Source organism: Oryctolagus cuniculus, chromosome 11 (assembly GCF_964237555.1).
Source record: "Oryctolagus cuniculus chromosome 11, mOryCun1.1, whole genome shotgun sequence".
In the NCBI taxonomy this organism is placed as follows: Eukaryota; Metazoa; Chordata; class Mammalia; order Lagomorpha; family Leporidae; genus Oryctolagus; species Oryctolagus cuniculus.
In genome coordinates, this window is record NC_091442.1 from 52,276,594 (window position 1) to 52,286,643 (window position 10,050).

Consider the following 10,050-nt stretch of genomic DNA (forward strand, 5'->3'; position numbering starts at 1 on the left):
GCCCCTCCTCCCAGATGGAGCCACATGTCTCCATACCCAGCATCCGCCCACGACTGGACCCCACCACCCCTCCCTACCACCACGGCCCCTTCCGATTCCCAGCCTGGTGCCCTCTACACCCACCTGCTTCCAAAGCAAGGCATCGCCACGGTTGAGTTGCCAAGCTAAGATCAAATGCAGAGTGGAAAGGCCAAGGCCGCTGAGAACGGCAGCCCGCATTCGGATGGGCAGGAGGGTGTAGGTGATGTAGACGAAGAACATGGGGCACCAGAGGCCCGCAGACGGGCTGTGCGGGTCGGCTGCCAGGGCGCCCCCGACCTGCACGGCAGCCAGGATGCCCAGCACCACGTAGCTCACCACCCACATGGAGTCCTGGCGGAAGCTATGCCGATTACACACCACCATGAGCGCTACGAACAGGGTGGCGGCCCCAGCCAACAGGGCCACGTAGGCAGGCTGAGGGCTGCCAGGCACAGCGTGGAAAGCCAGCAGCACAGCCATGAGCAGCACCAGCACCGCCATCAGCAGCGTGAGGCTGCTCTGGTTCATCTGGAAGAAGTAGCGCTGGTATAGGCGCTCCAGCTTGGCCGAGCGGAACTGCTTGGACTGGAACACCTGCGCCAGGCGGCGCCAGCACGATCGCCCGCGCCGCGGTGCCACCTCAGTCACCCCCGTCGCTGCCGTCAGCTCCGCGTCCTCGAAGCCCAGGGCCACTGCCCGCAGCCCCAGCTCCACGCCCTTCCCCGGGCCCGGGCCCCCCCTGCGGATGAAGGCCTCATCCTGCCAGGGGCACCTCCGGGGAGCGGCTGGGGTAGGGCTGGGTGGCTCTGCATCCTGGAGGCAGCTCATATAGCGAGGTGCGCAGAAGCCGGCGGCCCGAGTCCCACGGCGCAGGCGCTGCTGCCCATTGCGTTCGCCCCAGGCTGTTTTCCGCTCATCCACTTTGGGAACCAGGAGACCGCTAAACCAGGACATGCTATTGGGAGAAGAAGGGGAGATGGTATTAGCAGCACCACCACCCAAGCGCTTCCCACGGCCCAGCTAAGCTCTCCAGCCAATACACCATCCTCACAAAATCACTCCAGGTTGCACAGTGGCACCCCAAGTCAACAGGGAAGGAAGCCGAGACGTAAGGAGGTGACCCAAGGCTGGGGAGCCACGTAAGTGGGAAAACCAGGATGTGCCAGGTTTGTCTGACTCCAGCAAGAGTACACTTAAAAAGTCACCTCGGGCCGGTGCTGTGGCATAGTGGGTAAGGCTGCCACCTGCAGTGCCGGCATCCTATATGGGTGCCAGTTCAAGTCTTGGCTGCTCCACTTCTGATCCAGCTCTCTGCTATGGCCTGGGAAAGCAGTAGAAGATGGCCCAAGTCCTTGGGCCCCTGCACCCGCGCGGGAGACTTGGAAGAAGCTCCTGGCTCCTGGCTTTGGATGGGTGCAGCTCCGGCCGTTGTGGCCAACTGGGGAGTGAACCAGCGGATGGAAGACTTTCTCTCTCTCCTCCTTCTCTCTCTGTGTAACTCTTTCAAATAAATAAAATAAAACTTAAAAAAAAAAGTCACCTCACTGTGTCAAAGAGACAGATATGGTTCAGGAAAACTAGGTTGTCCCACCCCTAGTATGGGACAACCACCACCTAGCACCAGGTGTCCCAGTGGGGCTGGAGCTTCTGACTGTTTGACAGAAGCTAAAGAAAAAAAACATCTGTAGTTCAAGGCATCATCAGCCTATTTTGAAATGCTGGTACCTAAGCCACATTTTCAACGTGAGTGACATCTACAGAATGAGTTCTGCCTGTGAGGTCCCAATCACTTCCTTCCTTCACACTCATTCTCACCAAGCGAAACTCAGCTTTTCCCACCGGCCTCTTAGATCTGACTTCCTTTGGGAGGTTTCCCAGCTCGGTCCCATGGATCCTCTGCACATCCTTTTATTGCCATTGCAAGCACACCAGCCCACAGCTGTGAATGTCTCTGCCCCCTGATCAGCAGCTGCCTGATTCAGGGGTACCCTACCTGAGGGCAGGGACACAGCTATTCTTTAGGGCCCCCATGGCCAGTGCCAATCACTGGCCCTGGTTCACAGCTGGAACACTACACACTGAAAAGCTAGAATGCGAACAAGCCCAAGGACCCAGACGTGGAGCGGAGGACACATAATAGTAACTGTCAGTCCCGCAATTTTTCATCTTCTCCACTGCACCAGTCACAGCAGCCCACACACCAAGCCCAGGCCAGCCTGGGACCCTGGCACTTGCCACTCCCTGTGTGCAGCAGCTCTGCAAGTCACAGCCCTTGAGTTTCCTTATCAGTGGGACTTTCACTGAGCGCCACATTAAAATAGCAAACCCTTTCTCAGGGGCTGCCTGTCTCTCTTCCCCGCTTTATCCTTTCCTTTTCTCCATAGCGTTTACCAGCACCTGCCACCCTGTATCTTTTTCTGACTTGTTCATCTCTCCTAACCGCAGTATCAACTCCCGAAGACAAGAATTTTGACCTGTTTTGCTGACCGCTATATTCACAACACCCACGAGGATCCGGACAGATGTTCGCTGAGTGGCTGCAAGCCTGTTTGCATGGATGGATTACACTCGCCCCCATGTGCTGCCTCTGGTTTAAAACTTTTCAAGGTCTTTCACAGGACAATCCCATTTGCTCTTCGGCAAAACCCTGTAAAGCTAGTTCTGTGGACACTAGCAACACAGGGCAGATTGGACAGGGAAAAAAAAGGGGGGGGCCAGCATTTGGCATAGCTCCTAAGTCTTGGGGCGATGGCACTGTGGCACAGTAGGTTAAAATACCTGTATCCCAAGTACGAGGGGCCAGTCTAGCCTCCTTCCGATCCAGCTCTCTGTGAATGCATCCTGAGGGTCTAGATGATGGCTCAAGTCCATTGCCACCCACATGGTTCCTAGCTTCAGCCTGGCCCAGCCCCAGCTGTTGAGTGAACCAGCAGGTAGAAGACATTTCTCTCTCTCTCTCTTTTTTTCTCTCTCTCTCCTTCTCTCCGTCTCCAGCTTTCAAATAACTAAAAATGAGTAATGAGACCAGCGCTGTGGAATAGCGGGTAAAGCCACCGCCTACAGAGGTGGCATCCCATATGGGCTCCGGTTCAAGTCCCAGGTGCTCCACTTCTGATCCAGCTCTCTGCTACGGCCTGGGAAAGCAGTGGGTGATGACCCAAGTCCTTGGGCCCCTGCACCCGTGTGGGAGAACCAGAAGAAGCTCCTGGCTTCTGGCTTCAGATCAGCTCAGCTCTAGCTGTTGCACCCAATTGGGGACTGAACCAGCAGATGGAAGACCTCTCTCTCTCTGCCTCTCCTTCTCTCTGGGTAACTCTTTCAAATAAATAAATAAATCTTTTTTTAAAAAAAAATGAGTAAATACTCATTAAAAAAAAAAAAGAGACCCAGCTTGGTACATCCACATCCCTACCAGCGTACACAGGTTCAAGTGCCAACTCCACTTCCAATTCCAGCTTCCTGCGGATGAGCTCCTGGGAGGCAGCAGTGACGGCTCAAGTCCTTGGGTCCCTGCTACCACACGGGAACCCAGACTGAGTTCCAGGCTACTGCTTTGGATGTGGGTGGCATTTGGGGAGGGAACCAGTGGACGGGAGCTCTCTTTCAAATAATTGTTTAATTCCATGGTAATATTATAAGGCTGGCCCAAGTTAGCGAGATCACAGGTAACCAAATTTGTCACAGATCCTACGTTTCCTAAAGGAAACATCTAGAACTCTGGGCTCTGCCTTCAGCAGCCCTGGGGACTGAGAGCTGAGGGCACAGGGCCTTGACAGGGCCAGGAGGACCCCCCACTCCCCGCCAAGACAATACCTTCAACTTCTGGCTGAGCCAAAAGTTAAAAGACACCCATGTCCCAGCAGGCCACGCTCCTCCATGCCCACTGGATGCCCCGTGGAGCTACCTGCACTGACACTTGCACTCACCAGGAGAAAAGAAGCCAGAGTACGCAACGCTCACCCCAGACGGCCAGAGAGCCGGATGCTGAGGCCAGAGGAGCGACACTCCAAGAGGAGGCCAGGTCCGGGACTTCTCCGCGCACACTCTAAAGCCCCATCCCAGGGCCACCCGCAGACGAGTTCAGCCAGCATCCCTTTTACAGCCCACAGAGCTGCCTGCCTTTCAACTCCCAGCGCCTGCAACAGCACAACAGGGCTTCGAGTGAGCGAGCACTTGGAGAAGGTCAAAGGCAAGGCTGGCTCCCGAGAACAAGTTCATTTAGAAGCGGGACCAGCTGCTAGCTGCATGGCCTCGGGCATCTTATTTCACCTCCTCTGCATCAGTCTCCTTGCCCGTAAAATGGGACTAATGGTCCTGCAGAGAGAAGCTACTGATGCCTGTCGCGCAGCGTGCATCTGCTGGTGGTGCTGGTTCTTGTCCCCATGCCACAACACCCTGAGGCCAAACCTCTACCAGTGCCCAAGAAAGAGAGAAAGCAAGAGAGTCGTGGGCAGGAACACACATTTCTCCAGCCAGCCAGGCGGAAGCCTGGTTCTATCTCATTCCTGTGTTCTCAGAGCTGTCAGGCTCCAAAGCTGCCAGGGACAGAGCCCAGAGCAGCAGGTTTTCCACTGCTTCCCCCATGACACTCTGCTTCAGCCTCCTCCCATGTGCCAGTCCCCTGCCCTGGTCTTATCTCGCTCCCCCCACCCACTCCACCCCTGCCACTGCCTCACGCCACCCCATCACTGACCCAGACCTCTGTTCCCAAAGGACCTGTTTGGGGCCATGTTCCCAGCCCCCTGGAAGTGCATCCTGGCATCTGGCTTGCACTCACAAAGGAAGGGGCAGAGACAGTCCCAATAACACTCTGACTCCCCCATCTCCACTACAACCACCACCACCAAGGGGACAGCTTCACCAACTGCAACCCCTCACCCGACCCCCCACTCTAGGTGCTGCCCAGTGCTCCCAGCACCCCATGCCACACTGGTACAGCAGGAACAGGGCAGGACACTGTTCCAGGTCACATGGTCCCTCAACCCTGCCTGTCCTGGAACCATCGCTGGGAACCTTGGGACAGTGTTAACAACCTCCTCCTTCATCCACAGCCCAGCCTTGCACCCCCCACCGTCTCCTCCCTTTGCTGCTCCTCGAACCCCCAGCTCCCAGGTCCTGTGCAGACCTGCAGGCCCAAGCCCAAACCCTTATCCTTCAGCCTCAAGGGTAGAATCTGAGGCAGGCCAAGGCCCAGCCCTAAGGAAGGCTCTGGCCACCTCCCGGCCATCCAAGCCCCAGGGAACCTTGTGCCCCTGCCCTCCTTGGCAAAAGGAGGATCCAGGGGACGGAAAACGACTTGGAAAAGTTCATGGGCGAAGGCGCTGCCCAGGCGTGGCCCAGCGTGCCAGCACCGCCCACCATGCTGGGACGTGGGCCTCCATTCCGGGCCATTCCAGATGTAGAGCAGCCTCCCCAAGGCCTGTGTCGGGAGGTTCGGCTCCGCCTTCTCTCTTCCCCAGCCCAGGCTGCACTGGGCGCCCACACTCAGCACCCCCCCCACCACCACATAGCACACAACCCCCACGTCAAGTCTCTCAGGCTCCCAAGGCGCCAGGCTCTGGCCAGGGGAGGGTCCCGGAAAGGGTCTCCCAGTGCCTGCCTGCTCTGTACAGTCTGTCCACCGCCCTGCGGGTCTGCGGGAGTCGGGGGCTGGCACCACCCGCGTCGTGCCAAGGATTCCGGCCGAGGGCAGGGAGAGGATCTCCCAGGGACGCAAGGCAGCCTCCGTCTGCCCTAGCAACGGTCTCACGCGGCCCCCAACTCGGAGCCTCAGCCCACAGCCCCTCCCCCAGCACATGCTTTTTCCCCCTCCTCAGAGCCAGCCTGGAAACTCCAGCGAGGGAAGGCTGTGACGCGCGCGAGGCAGCTGGGGAAGGCGGGGAGCCTGCAGCCCGGGACCACCACCACCACCACCCCATCTCCTCCTTGGCGCCCCTCTGCCAGGCACTGGTGGATAGGACCCCAGCCCAGGCTTCAGTGCCCCAGTGGGAAACTCAGGCTCAGGGCGCTTCAGCCCCCTGCGAGCCCGGGCGCTGTGCGGCCACGTCCCCTACCCCGCCCCACGCTCTCACCTGCCGGCGGGGGTCGGCGCCGCCCCCGCGGGCTCCGGCCGGGCGGCCGCCGAGCCGTCCTCCTCCGTGCAGCCGGTCAGCAGTCCCCCCCACCGCCGCCCGGCGTCCGCCCGGCCCTCGCCCCCTCCCTGTTGTCCAGCGCAGCGCCCTCTACCCCGGATCCAGAAGTCCCCTCCCCGCCGGCTCCCGGACTCCCCGCCTTAAAGGCACAAGCTCCTTTTGTCCGGGGTCCCCCTCCCCCCCCTGCAGGAGCCGCGCTGCCCACAGCCTGCGGGAGAGCAGGGTCGGGCGCTGGAGCTCGAGAAAGGGGAGCCCCACCACCACCGCCCTCCCTGCTCCGCACGCCCCCCTGCTCCCCTCCGGCCGCTTCCTCCCCCAGGCTCGGAAAACAAGTGGCCACTGTTCTGGGATCAGGACCCCGGGGAGGGGGCCGTGCCACCCGCTCCCTCCCGCCACTCGGAGCTGCGCCCTGCAGCCTCCCACTCCCACCTCGCCCCGGGGTCGCTGCGCGCGCGCCCGCGGGCAAATCCACCGCCCCCCGGCGGCGACCACCGCGCTCCGCCCACTGAGGGTCGCAGTCCGTCCCGACCCAGTCCCCGAGGGGCCGAGCTGGCGCCCAGCGCCCCTCCAACACCCCTCCAGTCCTGTGGGCCCCCGCCCCCACCCTGCCATTCCCGCCCTCGCTGCCGCGGCCCAGCTCCCTCCCGCGGGAACTCAGTTTAATAATTAATTAAGATTTCATTCCACAAGGCGCCAGGTGTGTGCGGCCTGCTTGCCCGCACGCCTCTTCTGTCCTCTTCCACCAGCCAGCCCCCTCGGAGGCTGCGACCCCAACGTGAACCTGCCGCACCAGAGCCCAGAAAAAAGGGGTCGGGAACCCCTACGCTGCCCCCCGCCCCGCTCTCTGGGGAGCCCTACCCCCGAAACCTGCAAACTTACAGGGGCCCTCCCCTTCCCCCTTCACCCAACGCTTTCTGCTGCGCTGCTGGGCGTTGCACGGGTGGAAAGTGGTTTGGGACTTTTACTTATTTCCCGCAAGAAGCGGCCGCCCAAGTTACTGGGCGGGGAGGGGGCGGGGGGGGGAGGGGGATGGGACAATCCCCGTGAGCGCAAATTGAACCCTAGGCGGGCGGCTCCTCCCACCAGCACAGTCCGCCCTTGGTCCCTGGGCCTGGAGACCTGGAGACCCTGCCCACGGTGCCCAGCTCCTGTCCACGCAAAGTCCCAACAAGGCTGCCTGAACCCCAGGGCAGAGCTTGAAGCAAGGAAAAATTAGGAAAAAAAAAAAAAAAAAAAAGAGTTTCCATTACTTAACAGCAATCTACAGCCACAAACTATATATGGAGTCCTCACCAAAAAAAGTCGTGGAAAATACATATTATCAAGAAACTAGCCAAAGATTTTTTTTTTGGTGCCCTAATAAGCTTACATTTTAGTTTTTCCAGAAAGGCAATTTTTGAAATTTATTTGTATTTACTTGAAGGAGAGAGACAGAGATCTTCCATCTGCTGGTTCACCCCTGAAATGCCCACAATAAGCAGGAACTCAACACAGGTCTCCCCTGTGGGTAACAAGGACCCAACTACTTTTTTTTTTTTATATTTCTTTTTATGTATTTGAAAGGCGGAGTTACGGGGGGGGGGGGGATAGAGAGAGAGAAATCTACCAGCCACTGTTTCACCCCACCCCCACCTCAGCTGGGGCTGGGTCAGGCTGAAGCCAGGAGCTTCTTCCAGGGGTCCAAGCACTTGGGCCATCTTCTACTGCTTTCCCAGGTGCATTAGGAGGGAACTAAGGGGCCAGCACTGTGGCGCAGCGGGTTAGCGCCCTGGCCTGAAGCACCAGCATCCCCTATGGGCACTGGTTCAATTCCTGGCTGCTCCTCTTCCCACCCAGCTCTCTGCTGTGGCCTGGGCCCCTGCACCCACATGGGAGACCAGGAAGAAGCTCCTGGCTCCTGGCTCCCGACTCCTGGCTTCAGATCGGTGCAGCTCCGACCTTTACAGGAACTAAATCAGAAGCGGAGCAGCCGGGACTCAAACTGGCGCCTATATGGGATGCTGCATTGCAGGCACAGGCTTAACCTGCTGCGCCACAGCGCTGGTGCTGGACCCAACTATTTGAGCTATCAAATAATAGCTCAGGGTTCACATTAGGGCAAAGCTGGCATCAGAAGTGAAGCTGGGGCTGAGGCCCAGGCACTAGAATACATCTGGGATACAGGTGTCCCAAATAACCTCTGAACCAGCGCACAAAAAAACTACCCCGCCTCAAAATGTTCGAAGTACTTTATTTTTTTAAGATGTATTTATTTATTTATTTATTTGAAAGGCAGAGTTAGAGAGGCAGAGAGAGAGAGAGAATCTTCCATCCTCTGGTTCACTCCCCAAGTGGCCGCAATGGCTGGAGCTGCACCAACCCAAAGCAAGGAGCCAGGAGCTTCTTCCAGGTCTCCCACACAGGTGCAGGGTCCCAAGGACTTGGGACATCTTCCACTGCTTTCCTAGGCCACAGCAAAGAGCTAGATCGGAACTGGAGCAGCTGTGACTGGAACCGGTGCCCATGTGGGACGCCAGCACTGCGGGTGGTAGCTTTACTTGCTATGCCACAGCATACTTTAAATAAATAATTGCACATTCTATTGGAGCCTTATAAATCAAACAGAGATAGATCATCTGCTTTGTCATTCCTTTCTCATTGCTTTTTCAAACAGGAGTTTTCAGGATCAGATAGGGAAACATTAATTATGTTTGGAAATGAGAAAGCTATGGTTTCTTCTGCCATGTAGGATTCTCACTTGTGCAGTCCTGACCCATAATTTTACTTTTGAGGGCCTCTGTTTTGCCTTATTTTTTCTTTTAAGTTGCCAATCACCATGATCAAAATGTCATCTCAGGGGCCAGTGTTGTGGGGCAGAAGTGGAGCAGCTGCTCCACTTCCGATCCAGCTCCCTGCTAATGCATTTGGGAAAGCAGCAGAAGATGGCCCAAGTCCTTGGGCCCCTGCATCCATGTGGGAGACCTGGAAGATGAAACTCCTGACTTCAGCCTGGCCCAGCCTTGGCATTGTAGCCATCTGGGGATTGAATCTCTCTCTTGCTCGCTCTCGCTCTCTCTCTCACTTTGACTTTCAAGTAAATAAATAAATAATTTTAAAGGGTAAGCCACCACCTGTGACCCTGGCCTCCCAAATGAACACCAGTTTGAGTCCCCAAGTCTCCAGCTGCTCCACTTCCAATCCAGCTCCCTGCTGATGCGCCTGCCCAACTCCAGTCCTGAACCAGCGGATGGAAGACACCTATCTCTCTCTCTCTCTCTCTCTCTCTCTCTCTCAGCCTTCAAGTAAATAAAATAAATCTCTACTTAAAAACTTATTCTGGGCTCTTTGAAGAAGTGGTACCTCTAGCAGAACACAATGAAATATTTCTATTAAAATAACTCTGTTATTTTAATACACATCACATAATTTTGTGCTGTGACAAATCTAAGAATCTGAAAGAGTGAGCACCAAAAGTTTTAGAAAACAATATAAAAAACAACTTCAAAACTGGAAAAATCCTATCCATTATTTTTCTTTGACCCAGAACAAGGAGGATACTATTCAATTTTCATGCAGAGCACCTTGATCAGGTGTGGAACACCAGCCCTGGCAGACCTAGTGTGAAGACTATTGCATTAAGTACCATATTCCGTAAACACCTCCTTGCCAAGGATGGAAAAAACATGGGAATTTATTGGAAGATTTTTATCCTGACAGAAGCGGGGCGGGGGGCTTTTGGCTTGACCACAGCTTGAGACACCCATATTCCGTATCAGAGCACCTGGGTTTCACTTCTGGTTCTACTTCTGATTCCGTCTTCCTGCTAATGCTCACCCTGAGGGACAGCAGCTCTGGCTCAAGTACTGGAGTCTCCGCCACCTACATGGGAGACCTGGATTGAGTTTCAGGCTTCAGGCTT

General features: G+C 56.6%; 1 protein-coding gene across 18 annotated transcripts in view; it reads right to left on the bottom strand.

The window, feature by feature from the left end:
• ADCY6 (adenylate cyclase 6) overlaps window positions 1–7,098 on the bottom strand; it is a 65,446-nt gene extending 58,348 nt beyond the window's left edge. For 5 of the 18 annotated variants that reach the window (XM_051845391.2, XM_051845394.2, XM_051845388.2 and 2 more), the window contains exons 1-3: window positions 6,093–6,259; window positions 3,982–4,157; window positions 124–976 (exon numbers count right to left, since the gene is read on the bottom strand). In XM_051845391.2, the coding sequence (XP_051701351.1) occupies window positions 124–976; window positions 3,982–4,112 (984 nt within the window). In that variant the 5' untranslated portion in view covers window positions 4,113–4,157; window positions 6,093–6,259. The other 13 variants (XM_070052178.1, XM_070052179.1, XM_070052175.1 and 10 more) reach the window with 8 other exon arrangements.
• Window positions 7,099–10,050: the final 2,952 nt, after the last annotated feature.